At 42.8% G+C, this 17,018-nt stretch overlaps 1 protein-coding gene across 3 annotated transcripts in view; it reads left to right on the plus strand.

Moving 5' to 3' along the window:
• Positions 1–17,018, plus strand: part of Ralgapa2 (Ral GTPase activating protein catalytic subunit alpha 2) — a 272,467-nt gene that overhangs the window by 20,652 nt on the left and 234,797 nt on the right. For all 3 annotated transcript variants that reach the window (XR_009057697.1, XM_057780304.1, XM_057780305.1), the window contains exon 2: positions 12,417–12,527. Coding sequence is in view for 2 of the 3 variants with exons in the window: in XM_057780304.1 (XP_057636287.1) it covers positions 12,417–12,527 (111 nt within the window). In the remaining variant the exon portion in view is untranslated. The remainder of the gene's footprint in view (positions 1–12,416; positions 12,528–17,018) is intronic.

A 17,018-nucleotide genomic window follows, 5' to 3' on the forward strand; every position in this document is an offset into this window, starting at 1 on the left:
GTTGCCACCTAAGGGAGAGGGAGGTGTCTTGCAAAGAACAAAGAGGGACTTCTCCTGCTCCGGTGGGTGGAGGGGATTAAGAGAGGAGCCAGAATCGTTTTGAATATATTATTAGTTAATATCTGAATGATTTTGGGGATGTAATTGCGTATCAAAAATGTCTAGTGCCTATAATTGGGTAAGGTTGGAAGTATTGTACTACTTGAGAGATTTACAGAAATATGAAGTCTCATGTGTTACAAAGCATACTTTTGAAACAGACTTTGGTTTTCTGATTCTTAAAGCTTCATAGAAATTGTATTTGTGTCTGAGACTAAAAAAGATATGCAGAGAAAGAGATGAGAAACAGTAGGGAGAACTAAGATGCAGTTAAGAGATTGGGGTTTATTTTTGATTGGATTTTGATGTCAGCAACTGAAGAACTTGCTGTTAGCATTTGGATTTGTGGGACACAACCCAGAATAAAAATGAGAGTTAGGGACAGATTTGGGCTACCTTGTATGTTGAACTCAAGGCTGAATTTGTGGAAGGTGTGGGCTCACTAACAGAATGTTAAATGTTGTTTTTCTTTTTGAAATTCCTGGTAACTGTTGTAATCAGAACTTAGGTTGTGTGATCCTTGTGTTTTATTTACTTTGAGAGATAAAGGGAATTGATAGCTTGGAGGAGGCACTTTGTTTTATTTTTGGAACAGGGTCCCACTCTGCAGCCTTGACTGGCCTGGAACTTGCTGTGTAGACCAGGCTGGCCTCAGATTCACAGAGATCCACCTGCCTCTGCCTCCTCCTGTGTGTTGGGATCAAAGGCATGTGAACCACTCCTGGTGCATATTTTAATTTTTTAAAAGTGAGATTTTGGTTGCATTAACTCATATTTGTGCCAAGATTGTGGGTATGGTTCTAGGGTTAAAGTGTTTGCTGTGCAATTTGTGAGGGGTCTATAGAGCTCACATAAAGTTGGGTGTAGTGTTTATGTATAATTCCAGACTTTTTTTTTTGTTTTGTTTTGTTTTTTGGTTTTTCGAGACAGGGTTTCTCTGTAGCTTTGGAGCCTGTCCTGGAACTAGCTCTTGTAGACCAGGCTGGCCTCGAACTCCCAGAGATCCGCCTGCCTCTGCCTCCCTAGTGCTGGGATTAAAGGCGTGCGCCACCACCGCCCGGCTAATTCCAGACCTTTTAAGGTGAGATGGGAGGCAGAGAGAAGACAGTCCCAGGAAGCTTACAGGCCAGCTCTCCTGGGGTAGGCATCAGTAAACATCCAAAATATCCTGTCTCAAACAAATTGGAAGGCAAGGGCTGACAGTTGCGGCTATCCTTCGACCTGCACACGTGACTGTTGCATGCAGCAGGTATAAATGTCTTTCAGTAAATAAGTGGTGATAGTTCGTCATCCTAATTATTAAGCAATTTACTTATTAAAAGTACAAGAGAAATTGATATCAATTCGTTTAAAAATCCTATAGTAGCAAGCTTAGAAGCTTTCCTGTTGAACATCTTTTTAACAAGATATCTCTCTAATATAGCAGACTTAAATAAAAGATGGTGTATAGATATGAGCTAATTTTATAAAATGAGTATTGACAATATTTTAAGGGGTGGACACATATATGCTTATGGTGCCATTATTTTGAAAATTAGTAGAAGTTAATTTTAAAAATTAATACAGATTAATAGCTGCAGAGTAGGTATCATTGCTTGTTGTCCTGTTTTATTAATTTATTTTGTGTTTAGATGAGATTGAGCATATTTGGGATGGTATGGCTATGGGCTTATTTTGTATTTAGGATAGAAGCCCTCATCTTCTTAGTTAGGAATCTTTTGGACCACTGTTGTAAAGAAGTTTTGCTCTGATTTTTAAAAATAAATCACTTTCTTGGCTGGAGAGATGGCTCAGAGGTTAAGAGCACTGACTGCTCTTCCAGAGGTCCTGAGTTCAATTCCCAGCAACCACATGGTTGCTCGCAGCCATCTATAATGAGATCTGGTGCCCTCTTCTGGCATCCAAGCATACATGGAAGGAATGTTGTATACATAATAAATAAATCTTAAAAAAAAAGTCATTTAAAAAAAATAAATCACTTTCTTGTTCACTGTGGCCTTCAGTAATGTTTTTGTCTTATCCATAGAAGGGGATTAAATTATCAAGTCTCTCTGAATATCTAAGTTCTGCTGACTAATAATCTATTCAGTGAGCATTTATTTAATACCTATCCTTTAGATGCCATGAGACTAAACTTTCTCTGGAGCAGGGTGCACACATGAAACCAGAAGGTGGGGAGCCAGGCTAGAGTCCCTTCCTGCTAACAGACTTGGGGAGATAAACAGAGCTAAGATAAAGGGCTATGCCACCTCCTCTCAGTCCCTCCTGTATGGAGTACTCCCACCAGAGCCTCAGCCACATTGGTTTTAGGCCTTGATCACTCTAGGCTCAGAGTCTAAATCTGACTTGCTTTCTATTGCATAAATTTATATTTCCACCCACATAAGGGTTTTGTGTTTGTACATAGGCAGTACAGGAAACATATACTCTTTAGCTTATATTCTTGGCTTTTTGAGACAAAATCTCAGTTTGTATCCTAGACTGGAATTCGCTGTATATTTCAGACTGCCTTAAACTGTGGCAGTCCTCTTGCCTCATCTTCTTGAATACTGTATAGGTAACATTTTAAGAGTCTTTTTTTTTTGGTTTTTCGAGACAGGGTTTCTCTGTGGTTTTGGAGCCTGTCCTGGAATTAGCTCTTGTAGACCAGGCTGGTCTCGAACTCACAAAGATCCGCCTGCCTCTGCCTCCCAAGTGCTGGGATTAAAGGCGTGCGCCACCACCGCCCGGCTTTAAGAGTCTTCATATATATATAAAGTCAATTTTCAGAAATGGGTTTCTTTTATAATAATGATAACAACTTAAATGTGTTTGTTGGTTGGCCATGGAAATGCAGTCATTCCTTGGACGCCTTCTGTTCTCGGACAGTAAAGCTGCTGAGTCTGGAGAACTTCCTGGTACAGTTGGCTTCCTCTCCTAGATAAGCTCCTGTTGTTTACCTGCGACAGCATTTTACAGCACTTGACTGTGCTCGCAGGAAGTGCTCAGATGAACCACTTGATGTCACGTGGAGTCCTTTCCTGACTCAGGCTAGGATAGGGTCACCGTTGATAGAAAGTTTGTGTCAAGGTGCAGGCTGTGCTATTTGAGTGCATTTTCCCTACTCTTTTTTTTTTTAACTGGAGGTGACAGTGTGTTGTCCTTGGGGCATCTGCTATAGTTCGCTTGCTGCCCTCCCATCAGTGAAGTTGTTTGCACCCACTTTCTTCTTCTGCACTAGTGTTTCCACAGTGTTTCATAACAACCCGTTCTGACCTCAGCAGCTCCCAGGAGCCCGACCTCAACAAGCATCTATTTTTCACTCTCCTGATGTTGGGTCTGTACTGCCTAGGGCGGTTCTGCTTCTGACTGCAGATTGTCTGGGTTTGGCTCTAGCTTCTTGGGTTGGGTCCAAATGTGCTCCTGTGTTTTTTCAGTTCTCTTCAATCACTGACTACCTCAGACTTTCTCAGCCAGTACTGTTCTGTAAGCACCACTTACTGAAGTAGGCCAGGAGATCAGCCTGGAGTCACTGTGAGTGGGCACAATTTATAGATGTGTCCAGGGGAACAAATAGTACATGGCATCTTTACATAATGAAGAGGGTACCTACCTAAGCAATTACTTAAATCATATCAGCCTCTAAGACTAATATTGGCCAATAAAACTAATCGTACTAGGCTTGAAACTAGTGACATACATTTCTGACAAAATTTTAGCCTTATGTCTGCCTAGTTTATTGTACATTATTTTCCTTGTTCTCTATCTCCCCCACCCTCTCTCTCACTCTCTCTCCCTCTCTGTGCGTGTGATGTATTTGTATGTGGACCTGTGTGTAGATACCACCTCTGTGGGTGCCCAGAGGTTGACATTTGATGTCTTTTCCTATTGTTCATTTTCTTGAGACAAGGTTCACTCACTTCCACTGGAGCTTACTGTTGCAGCTAGGCTGGCTAGCCAGCAAGTCCCCAGATCTGATGAACTCCACCCAAAAGTGCTAGGATTATAGGTGTGTGCCGCCTCTGGCTTTCACATAGATGCTGGGGATCTGAACTCAGTTTTTAGGATTGCTCGGCAAGCACTTGCTCCGCTCCCTAGCCTCTAGTTTCCTTGTTCTTACCAAGTGTTTCTAAATGATTGTTTTGGTAAGTCACCTTGAATTCTTCACTTGCCTGTAGAAGGAGCTGTGGGCCGGCCTGGGAGCTGCAGGCTGCGTTCCTGCCACGCGGCTCCCAGCCGCCAGCTAGCTTATGCCCCAAAATAACAACACACAAACTGTATTCTTTTAAACACTGCTTGGCCCATTATATTTAGCCTCTTCTAGGCTAACTCTCGCACCTGGACTAGCCCATTTCTAATAAAGTGTGTAGCACCCCAAGGTGCGCTTACCAGGAAGATTCTAGCCTACGTCCATCCTGGGTCAGAGCTTCATCGTGTCTGCCCCAGAGAGCAGAGCTAAGGCGTATGAGCTCACTTCCTATTCCTCCCAGCATTCTGTTCTGTTTACTCCACCCCCCTAAAGGCTGGCCAATCAAATGGGCCAAGGCAGTTTCTTTATTAGCCAATGACCTTCCTCCATCATTTCCCCTTTTTCTGTTTAAACAAAAAAAAGGAAGGAAGGCTTTAACTTTAACAGCAAAATTACATATAACAAAACAGTTATCAAGCAAGAATTACAGTTACAATATTTACATCTACTTTATCTTTTATCATAACAAAGGAAAACAGCTATAACTATCTATCTATTCTTCAACTCCATCAAAGACTCCAGAAGGATATAATATTACCTAAGTAAATGAGAAGTAAGAAACTTACAAAACTCTAGAAATCACAGAGACATCTCACTGCCTGGACAGTAGTCACCCAAAGTTCCTCTGTACCGTTGGGGCATCCATCTTCGGCCTACAGGCCCATGGTATCCAGCAGACATTTCCATGAAGCAGGAAAATTCAAAGGCAGTCACTATCTGCTGTGTCCTGCAGAATGTCTCGCAGACTCTTTTATGAATCAGGAACCCCGAAAGATCATCTCACCTTTAAGCAAGTTCAGCAGTCCTCTCTCTGCGGGTTCTTTGTGTCCAGTTTATGCAACGAACTTTTTCGTCCAGTTTATGCAACAGTCCAGGCAAGGGCAGTTTCTTGCCCAAATGGCTATCAAACTTCATAAGGATCCTCTTCGATGCCCATCTTCTTCTTGAAGTAGATTGGTGCTGCCAGGAGCAGAGTGTCTCATTGTCATGAAAAGTCCTAAGTTATTAAAACATTAAATAGCATATTCCCTAGTCTTTGAAAGATATGAAGAATGTCGATCTAACTGAAATATATATCTATATATCTAGAAAATCTAACTAACATGACTACAAACTTGACTATTATTAATGATTATCCATTAACAACCTATATACATTACATTTTTAAATGAGCTACACAATCACAATACCTTAATCAAGATCAGAAACACATATACATATAACAAAATTGACCTTAAATCTCTATCAATAAAGCAAAATCTATACTAATGCAAATTATTTATATCTATATCATATCCCCCCTTTAAATGTAAAAGAACATTTATAAACATTATTTGGGAACATGGGCGCAGTTTTTTGTCTCCAAACTGCTTCTTGCTGTATGGGGCACTGTTAATCAGGTCTTTCATGGTATAACCTGTGTGCTAGGTTCCTCTCAGTTGGCAATTGAGCAAAGTAATTTTTGAAGGTGTTCACAGCAACCCTTCAGGAGGGCGTAGTCCATCATACCATATTGGGATAGAAGCAATCCACAGGGTTTCGTCCTCTGTGAAAACAAAAGAAGAAACTCTTTTCCAAAGTATCATATCCTTAGATCCAAATTCTGAAGTCAAGGTATTTTCCAAATATCTATGTTGGATTAGTTCAGCAGCATTTATAAACAAGTATCTTTTAGTAGCTGTTGCTCCTTCCTCAGCATTCAAACAATTCAAACAGAGCATAATAGCATATAGTATCAAGATTCTTATTATATTTTCCATCTTTGTGCGGCTTTATTTTAACCTCTATTTTGTTTATTTTTACTTTTATTTTATATTCTCTGTGTATCTTTGTCCTGGAATAACTCTGTAGACCAGGCTGTCCTTGAACTCTCAGAGATCCACCTGTCTCTGCCTCCCAGGCATTGGGATTAAAGGCGTGTGCTACCACACCTTGAAGTCACAGAGGTCAATCTCCCTCTGCCTCCCAAGTGTTGGGATTAAAGGTGTGTACTACCACACCCAACTACTTTCTTCCTTCCTTTTTTTTTTTTTACTTTTAAAAACTTTAACTTTTAGCCTGCATATATTTTTAACACACTGTAAATCATTTAGAAGTTTTCTTTGTTTTTGATGTTCCGCTCTCTTTACTGTATCTCTCTCTGTTTTTCTGACCACATGAGTCTTTAACCAAGCAATATAGGTAGGATTAAAGCCGTGGCTTTGGCGGCTGGATCCAGCCCATTCCTTAGCTTTCTGCCATTCCAGCCTTGTGGCTGAAGTACCCGCCAGAGCCCTGTTCATCGCCTCAACTCTACAATGTTTCAAGGTCCTTGCCAGCAAGCAAGCTGCAACAGTATTAAGCAATACTCAAAAGCTCCATAGTCAGGACCACCTGCTTGAAAGTCAGAGTTTGCCCTGGTTGGACAGCCCACAAAGCCAGCATTTTAAAACAGCACAACCTTTTTCCTGCTACGGCTGAAAACAAACTAGCATGCAGTCAGCTTTTATCAATACCATTTAAGTGTTTCATGGCAGGACCTCTTAATGAGCTGCAGGGTTTTGCAGCTAAAGCTGAGTCAGGAAGCCTCTCTTAGATGAGAGCGCTTGCTTGCCTCTAGCAGGCAGAGCAAACCCAAGAAATTGCTGTTACCAAGAAAACATGCTTTACTCTATTCTTTCCCAAGCTTTCTCAGGCTTTCTGTAGATTCAGTGCCCCATGTCTGGGCGCCATTTGCCCTTTTTCACTGTCACAAGCCTATGATTTTGATCATCTGGCCTTCAGTAACTTATTTAGGTGATTGGACTAAACAGAAAATGTACATAAATGCGTGTCCGGAACCAGGTGGCTCTAGGATGTGGGTAAAGGAGGTCTGAAAGTTCTCTATCATAGAGGATCTGGGCTTGTGCTTCCTTCTCTTCTTTTGAGTCAGCTGGGACTCTTGAGTGGGCTACAGACCCCCCCTCATTTGGTTCTATAGGGATCTGCTGAAGCAAGTTCTCATGAAGCTATGTTTTGACCCTTCTAACTAAAGAGCGATGGAATTGCCATTGAAAAGGATCATGTGTAGAAGGAGATGGAGGGAGAATTGGCCTGGCCTCATGGGTGTGCTTGTTGGCAGTATTTACTGTTGTGTTGGGATTAAGTACTATTTAATATGGGATGGTCTTGTTAAGTATATGAATTTCTGAGTCATTGAATTTGATGGCTTCATACATAGGTGAGGTTGTGTTATTTTCTTCCTGGTGAGAGAGCTTTGCCAGGAGCTAAGTAATTATAAAAAACAGGTAACATTTATATGATGCCAGCTGACATTCTACAAGCATTCTGCATATGCTTATTTTCTCTTCACCGTAGGTAGCCCTGCAGATTACGGACCACTGTTCGTCCTGTTTTTCAGATGAAATTGAGGAGCAATTTATCTCATTGGTCTCAGACCCTGTAGCGCTTCCAGCCAGACATAGTCTGCTCCAAAGGTTTTGCCGTTAGTCTTTGCTGTTGACTTCCAGCTGGAAGTGGAGAAAAGGCTGTCAGTACAAGGAGTGCAAAGTTTAATGTGCTGTACAGATTATCTTTGAGGAAAATGGGAAAGTCATGCAGTTTACCGGCTGCTGATGGTGAAGGAGTAGTTAATGGTTACTTAAAAAATTTAGAACTGACCTCACGCTCTGTAGGGATGGATGTCTGGCATTCGCTTCCCTGTGGTTTTTTTGGACGTAGTTGGCAGAGTTGTCTGATGGTAATAAGACAGCTTCTAGCTTCCTCATCAGACACAGGATGAGCTGAGGCCTCCGACCTGGCTCTGTCGTCACCTGTCCCTGAAGCTGTGAACTGTCATGCTGCTCCCCATTCTTGCTGACTGTTGCTCACTCTGCTCTGCCTGCTCACTTTGAGCACTTCCTGTTCTTTTTCCTGTGGTTTTTCTGCACATCTTCAGGGATCATTTATTTCTTCTAAATTCCTAACCTGCCTTCTAGTTTTGATTTGAAGTCAGAAACTCAGGTAGGAATTCCACCCAGGCCCGAACTTCCTAACTTTCTTGTTGTTTTGGACAGGTCAAAGGAGATCATTTAAAGGTGATCCTCACACTGCTCCATCTCCTTCACAGAGTTGTAATGAGGGTAGAATAGAATAACTCATGATAGTCTCATGTAACGTGAAAAGCAGACCGTAACTACATGCATTATTAATATCCCAAACTTGCCTGTGTGGGGTTGTCTACTTCTTGCTGTGGTGCCCAGCATGGGCTTCAGCCTTGGTGCCCTGACTGTTGTTGGTTATGTTCACCTGTTCGTTCTGTTGGCTTTGACTCTTACTCTCTTTGAATTTCTGAGCACTTGACTTAAGAGCGCTAGTTGGCAGTGATAGGGCACAATAAGTGAATGAATTACTCAAAATAGCTCGTCTACAGAAAGTTTGTGGTTATAGGGGTACCCCCCGCAAGCCCATCCTTTATATCTCTTCTTAAAATTGATTTTGCTAAAATTATTTTCTTTTAATCCTTTTTTTTCAGGTTGCTAAATTCCAGTGCTTTTTTTTTTTTTTTTGATTTTCGAGACAGGGTTTCTCCGTAGCTTTTGGTTCCTGTCCTGGAACTAGCTCTTGTAGACCAGGCTGGCCTCGAACTCACAGAGATCCGCTTGCCTCTGCCTCCCGAGTGCTGGGATTAAAGGCGTGAGCCACCACCACCCGGCCTCCAGTGCTTTTTGTAAGACCTATCTTTATTCTGCATTCTCTAGATCTTGGATTAGATGTGTAAAACATCTGGTAATCAGACTTCGTCCTTTCACTTAACAAATGAGTAGTCCAGGTCATTTCCTGAGGCAGAGGAGGCAGCCATGAACCATGCAGGTGGAATTCCTGCCTGAATGCAGTTTCTGTTCTTGTGAAGGTGTCAGGTGATACAGATGTAGCAGGGTAAGTTGGAATTTTGGCTCATTTTAGTGCTGTCTTTTGATGAGGACTCCCAAGACAGTGAGGAGTCCTGTTGTAATATGAGCGGCGGGGCTGCGTCCCAGGCACCCGGCCATCCGCATAGCTAGCTTATGCCCCGAAATAATTACACAGAAACTGTATTCTTTTAATCACTGCCTGGCCCATTAGCTCCAGCCTCTTATTGACTAGCTCTTATATATTGATCTAACCCATTTCTAATATTCTGTGTAGCACCATGAGCTGGCTTACCAGGAAAGATCTTAACCTGCGTCAGTCTGGAGTGGGAGAATCATGGCGACTCCCTGACTCAGCTTCTTTCTCCCAACATTCTGTTCTGTTTACTCCACCCACCTAAGGGTTGGCCTATCCAATGGACCTAGGCAGTTTCTTTATTATTTAACCAATGACCTTCCTCCATCAGAGTCCTGAGCTGGTGTAAATAAACTGAGTGTGTAGTAACACTATGCTTGTAGTAGTGCTATGCTTGGCTTACCGTGTACTGGATGACCTTGAAGGTATCTACTTGTCCTGCCAAAGAGAGCTTTAAGCTTTTATCAATAAGAAGAATTTTGGGTGATTTAGGAAGAATGTGACTGGTACCTGGCCTTTGGCTTCAGGAAAGCATTGTGGTCTATATGGAAGCCCTTTAGTTCTTGAGGCCTGTTTTTGTTCTGGTTGCTGGTATTTTGAATGTCTTGGAGGGATCAGGGGCCAAGGGATCGGGTGGGAGATTTGCTGATCAATCCTGCCTGGGCTGTACTGATGCTTCTGTGCCTGTACCTCCCTGCTAAGGGAGTGCTTTGTTTCCCTGTGGCTTCCTGAGCCTGAAGCTCTTTGACTGCAAGGAAGAAGGCGAGAGATTAGATGAAAAGTATAAGGTGACACTTGGGACATTTGTGGATTTCTTTGAGATATTAATGAGCGATCCCATTTCTGAAGGATGAGGCCAAGCTAGTTATAGGATGGATGATCTGGGAGTCACGTCAGTATCCCTAGGGGATCTAAGTGGAAAAAAGTTTGGAAACTTTGAGGAGTGTAAAGACATCCCAGAGGGTAGAGTGTAGGGCTTGAGGGGGATGGTCATGTGCAGTGGAGGTGCAGACAGGCTGGCAGTGGGTGGTGTGGTTTAGCTGACAGTGAGAGGTGACTGGGCCACCTGTTCTTAATGCTCTGGCAGAAAGGGCATTTAGTGCCAGGCTTGCCAGTGGTTTGAGCTGCAGTTAAAACATACACAGTCCTTCCTGGTAGTCTGTCTGTACCTCCACTGTATGACTTCCACCCTGTTCTTCCCCTGTTCTGGGACGTGTCCTGCTGCTTCATTCCTCGGGGCATGCTGGATTCCTGAACGAATCAGGTCTTCTCTGTTAGATACAGTCCCTGTCCTCACAGAACCTAGCCTCACTCATACATCACTAAACCCCTGATATTTTCATAAATCAGTTGAATAAAAGAAACACCCTACAACAGTCAGTGCTAAAATAATGACTACCACTTGTATACCTACAAAACAGGAAATCCTGAGATCAACAGAACATAGATGTCATGTTGCAACAGGCAGATTCTGAATAAGGCTGTCAAGGATTCCTAGAAAGCCTATGTTGCTCCTAAGAATGACAGTAGTCATTGGTTGCTAAAGTGCTTGCTTAGTATATGTGATGCTCTGAATTTAATCCCTAGTACCACTTAAAACTAGCCGCAGGCAGGAGGATTAGAAATTCAAGGTCATCCTCCACTATATAGGAAGTTGGAGGCCAGCTTGGGTTGAAGACCTTGTCTCTAAATAAACCAATAAGCAAACAAGTGAGTAAATCCATAGATAAGAGAGCGAAGGTGTTCCCTGGTGGGCTCACACTACTTTCATCCTGGGCCTTTTTCACCAAGGTCGGTTTGTCAGCTACTAGGAGTCTACTGTTTGGTGGTGCTTTATTTTGGGCATTAAAAATAATATGAAATTGAAAACTCATGTGAGTTTATAAACATTTTAGATGCATTATTCTGAAGAACTTGTAAAAAAATTTTACACAAAAGGGCCTTCTATGGCAACCAGAGGAAGTCAGTTCTGTAGATCCCATGCTGTTAGCTCTATGACTTGGGCACTGCAGAGAGTGTGCCTCATGGAGTTACAGTATTAGTCAGGACTGCAACCCCAGGGAATATTATTCTGTGCAGATTGAGTGGCCCCATCAGTTTCTTTTCTTGAATAATCTTTAGAATTTTGAGACTGTTTCTAATTTCCCTTATATGTATAATTCTTTGGCATTAACTCCAGTAATCAGGATCTTGTAAATGGCACAATGTTGCCATCTTAGAAAAATGGACAAAGGTTTGTTGAAAGTGGATAACCTCCCCAGCTGAGGTTTTTGCCAGGATTGAGCAGGCCCCTGGGAAGAAGAAACCCCTCGGTGGGAATGGTAACTGTACCACCCACCTCTCTGGCATGTAGTCCCCGATCACAGCAGGAATGCGTGATTCACAATATCAAGGGGGAGTGAGGGCGGGGCACCTAGGCAAGGGAAGAAAGGGGACACACGAGCCCAGTGCATGTGGCTGCAGGGATGTATTGGGAGAACGTGCTTGGTCACAGAGCACTATGGTGGTGGAGAGGGAGGGGAGGTTGGTCTGCATGAGACCTCCACCAGTGACCCCCAAAAGTCCACAGACTGTTCCCTCTTTGAGGCCCCTGTCAAAGCTGCTTCTTCTATGACTCTTTATGTCTTCTTCTCCTCAAAGAAACTCAATAGACCAACCCACTTCTCCCAGTCTGTGAGCGTTGTCCCCCAGCAGTCCTGACGGTCTTTCATGGCCCCCACAGTTTCCTGCACATTGGTGTGGTGAGTGGTATCCCCTGTGCAGTTCTGACCTCTCTTAGGTGAATAAACAAACGAGAATACAGTATTGTTTTTTCTCATAAGGGAGTAAGACTAGCTTTATTTTTTTTTAATTTATGAAATTTTTTGTGAATTTTTTTATTTATTCTTTTTCTTTTTTCTTTTCCTTCCTTCCTTTCTTCCTCCTTTCCTTTCCTCTTTCCTCTCCTTTAGAAATCACTTTGTAGACAAGGCTGGCTGAGATACACCTTCTAACTTCTGAATGCTGGGATTAAAGACCTGAACCACCACACCTGGCCAAATTTATGATTTCTAATAATGATGTAAATATAAACTTCTCTTTTCAGATAATGTGGATGCAAGCGATCTTAAGCAGTTTTTTGAGACCAACTACTCTCAGATATATTTCATCTTCTATGAAAATTTTATAACACTGGAAAATAGTTTGAAGTTAAAAGGTAAGCATTTCTACAATTCTTTTCTTTTTTTTATGAGTATACAGGAGATTCCAGATATTACATTGTCTTGAACCACAAGTTTTGTATTTTTAAACTTTCTTCCCGGGCTTTGAGACATCACTCTGGTGGGCTGGTTGACATCTTTGTTTCCCTTGAGTGTTCCCGTAAACAGGTGCTAATTGAACAGCGGATGGCTAAACCCACAGGAGGCATGAATTCCAAAGGGACAAATTATTTAAAGAGCAGGGGAGAAAAATAATGCAATGGACAGTTAAAAAATCCAGATTTAAGATGAATTTGGTGGCACAAGCTATAACCCCAGAACTATGGAGGCAGAGACAGGAAAATCATGAGTTCAAGACTCATACATAGTGAGACCTGGCTACAAAAAGCCAGACACAATAAAACAACCCCAGCAGCAGAATCAAATTCCATTAAGGGGGATGTGAAATGAAGTCAGGTGTCTCCTTTACCCATACCTTCCATCCTTAGAGATTTTTTTGTATTACCAATGAGTTTTGTTTGGATATGTTTTCATATTTATGCCCATATGTAATATATTCTTTGGAAAGCAAACCAACTATGGGAATTTGGGTGGAGGGACTGTGTAGCTGGGAAGCCAGACTATCCTCACCTTCTTGCTGTTTCTCCTTGAGCATTATTTGACCTATGCGTGTTGGTTTCCTCCTGTCAGCAAGAAGCAGGTTAACAGATGCACTAGGATTTCAGCACAGAGCTTGGCACACAGCACCTGGTTAGTAAGGGCCATTACTGTCTTTGCCTTTCCATTTCATGTCATCTGTTTGGGAAATTAGGGAAACAAATGGAAGTGTTTTTCCCAGTCTCTTACACCAACACAGCATATCGTTCTGCTGCTAGAGTCCCCAACAAACATCAGCTGGTGCCCATTAACGCCATTCAGTCTTGCCAGACTGCAGGGAAGTAGTTTCAGATCCTGCAGGCTAAGGGCTGAGTGCCACAAAGCTGCCCCCTTTAATGCCAGTTGCAGGTTCTAGGTTGCTGCCTGTGCAGTGACAGGCTGACCATAATTAAGAGTCTAATACTCTCTTCTCAGGGTGGGTTAATTTGCTAGAGGAGCTGGGAGAATGTAGGGAAACACCTTACCTGTTTATTACAAAATTTTTGTTCATTTACTGAGTTGCACATGAATAATACAGATTTTAAAGGGAGCCTATGAGCCGATAAAGCTGTGTGTGAAGTCTGGAAGGTCCTGATTACAGATTGCCATGGAGTTGGAGAATACTCTGCATGTACATGATACGTCCTTCTTCACAATCTGGGAGCTTTGTTATCCAGAATCTCTTGGGTTTAGTGGAGGTTTCATTATGTAGGCATGATTGGTCACTCTATTAGCCATAGGCATGAACTCAGCCTGAAGGTTGTAGGTGGGTGGGTGGAGCTGAAAGTAGAGTTTGAATGGAGAACAGCATCGCAGGTAGAGGACAGAGCCTGAGCAAAGGCAGTGTGCCTTTAGGGCATGTGTGGGGAATGTGTTTGTTTCTTTTTCTTGCAACTTAAGGTAATAGAGGTATGTAGGAAATCCTATCTTGAGCCTTGACTTCCAGGCTAAGGATTTGGGTCTTTGCTTTTAGTTAGATCCCATAAAAACATTTACCTCTGAGACAACTTAAGTGGTGAGTGAATAGGGCCCAGAGGTGAGTTGGGGGACTGACTGGTGCTGTCACTCATGCGAGAGCTGCTAACACAGCAAGGTGGTGATTAAGGGAAGAGAAAGAGTTCTTGTGAGACTGGATACATAGGAGTGGAAGAAGTCAAAGAACCTTTCAGGGTCCCGGTTTGACTTATGAGGTATGATTGTACCTTCAGAAACCAAAGGAGAACAATATTTGGGAGGCAAGAAGATGAAGGCAGCTGTGACCAGTCTGTATTTGAGGTACTTGTGGAACACAGAGATAAGTATTGGCTGGGCAGCAGAAATATAGGTTATCTGAGCTTGGGAGAAGGGGATAGAAGGCTGCTGTTGCCAAGGGAGAAAGTATATCAAGGAAAAGGGAGTCAGCAAATAAAGAGGAGAGAAATATATCAGTAGAAGGGTGGTAGGAAATTGTGTTGTCACAGAAGCCCAGGGGGGAGGGATTTCAAGGCATGCAAGATCAGAAAGCCTGATGATGCCAAAAGATGAGGTGCAGTGGGATTAGGAAGTGAGAGCTCATGTCTGACCTGAGAACATTTCTTAGTGAGGAACTGTCAGAACTTGACAGGTGGGCATGGAGCAGAGGGATGCAGAGCTGAGGAAAGCACCCATGGAGCGGCCATGTGTAGACTGTGCTTTAGCTGGTCATGGGGAGAGTTGCTCCGGACTGTACCTGTAGGCAGTCCAGAGAGAGATAGCAGATAGAGTGGGGTTTGGAGAAGTGGGTGGGGGGTGAATCAAACAGTAGAGGGACAGAGATGAGTGCAGAGTGGCGTTTGTCTAGCGAGAACAGCTAGAGGATGAATGCAGACAGACTCTTTGGCTGGTAGGAAAGAAAAACTGAAGGGCTTCCCCAGCTGCTGTGATCAAACAGAAGTGTGCCCTGTGTGCGGAGGAGAAGGGCTATGGACCCAGGCTTCCGTGGGCTCTGGTGCAGCAGGGGACTCAGAGTCTTACCAAGAGCTTGGGGCTCTAGCCTACATCACATGACGCAGTAGCCTGTGCCAGGGATGCCAGCATGTGCTCTTCTTCTTAAGGTGTTTCTCAGTTTCCATCTCCAATTTAAGCTGGTATAAATCTTGAACTTTAAGAAAATTTATTTTGGCTCCAAGCGTAGATATGCCAAATGTGAAATGATCTGTATTCACTTTGCTAGTTTTGCTCTGCTCTACTTTGCTTTGGAGGAGAAAAGGGTTATGGTTTTTTTGCAGTCAAAATAGCAATTAGCTGAGTGTAGTAGCTCAAGCCTTAACCTCAGCATTCAGGCGGAAGTAGGAGGATGGATTTCTGTGAGTTCAAGGCCAGCCAGGTCTATATAGTGAGTCTGAAATTTGCCAGACCTACCTAGTAAGACCTTGTTGCAATACACATGCATGTGCGTGCACGCGTCCGTGCGTGCACACACACACACACACCCTAAATAAAAACAAAATAGCAATGAAAAAAATTAAAATATCAGATTTAAAAATAAGCCAACTATCCAAAGTTATTTTGTCATAACTCATTTTCCCTTCTTCTTTCCTCCTCTTTTTTCACCTTTTTTACATCCATTCTTTTAGAAAATTGTAGTATTTCAAAACTGTATTAGTTAGTTTGTGCAGTATGAAAAATCACTCTCAAATTTGATGCCTTAAAACAACTACTATTCCATGTGTGGTACACTAGATCTGCTGGGAAGTTTTTCTGGTTTAGCCTAGCTTCTACTCCTTTGTCAGCAGTTTTGAACGGCCTCACTCACGTGTCTTACAATTGACCAGAATGCCTTACTTCTCCATGTGGAGATTCATTATCCAGCAGGCAGGCCAGATTGAATTCCTTTACAGGATGGCCTCAGAGTCTCAGCATCAGCCAAAACACCTCACATCTGCTAGCGTCACATTGGTCAAAGGCTATCGTGAGGCAGTTCAGATTAAAGGGAAGGAGACATCTGTTTATGGTAGGGAAAAAGACTGTGCCCCATTTTGGAAACTCTCCCAAAGATTCAGTGATAACCAAGAGGAACAGTGGGAGATTTTTGGAAGCTCTTGCTTTTAGTGCAGTCTGCATTGGAGTGCAAAAGAGAAAGTGAACCCCCTCCCAAATAGAAGAAAAATGTTTACTAGGCGTAATGAAATTACTTTATTCAGGCTTTCAGAATAGGGCAAAACCTTGGAGATGCTGATTGTCTTCAGAATGTATCATTGGCCTGTCTCCTTGCCCACACTGATTATCCTTGTTTAGACTGGCATTAGCTTTAGGAAGGGTCTCCTCACTTCCATTCTTGTGCTTTCTTCTACCCCAAGTTTCTTTTCAGAATAGTAGCTGAAGCCACAACTCACACGACCACTGTGGCTCTAGTCTTCAGTGGCTTTTCATTCTCAAATCACTGTAGTGACTTTATCTGATCTGCCTTCCTTTGCCGCACCTACTCTCTAAACTCATCTGCTCAAATCTTCCCCGTCTTTGCTCTAGCCTCCAGGTCCTTCTGGCTGTTTTCCGATGTGCTCAGCTGCAGGAACTGGTCCACTCTCCCTGCCTGGGATGTGACTCCCTCATATTTCTGTAGAGCTTGCTTCTTTGCCCATTGTACATCTTTGCCTAGTTGTCGCTTTTCCAGCAAAGTATTTCCCAACTTCCCAAGTCAGAATTGCATATTGGTTTTAGTATTCCTCATTTGCTTTTGATCATGGGTTTCTTAACTTATTTATAGTTTGCCTTCTACTGTCAAAATGTAATCTTCCCCAGAGTAGGGAGTGTTGTTTGTTTGGTTTATTCCTTTGTCCCCTGGGCCCAGCAGAATTCCTGAGAAACAGACAGTTTTTAGTATTTGTAAATGA

Source organism: Chionomys nivalis, chromosome 9 (assembly GCF_950005125.1).
Source record: "Chionomys nivalis chromosome 9, mChiNiv1.1, whole genome shotgun sequence".
Taxonomy (NCBI): Eukaryota; Metazoa; Chordata; class Mammalia; order Rodentia; family Cricetidae; genus Chionomys; species Chionomys nivalis.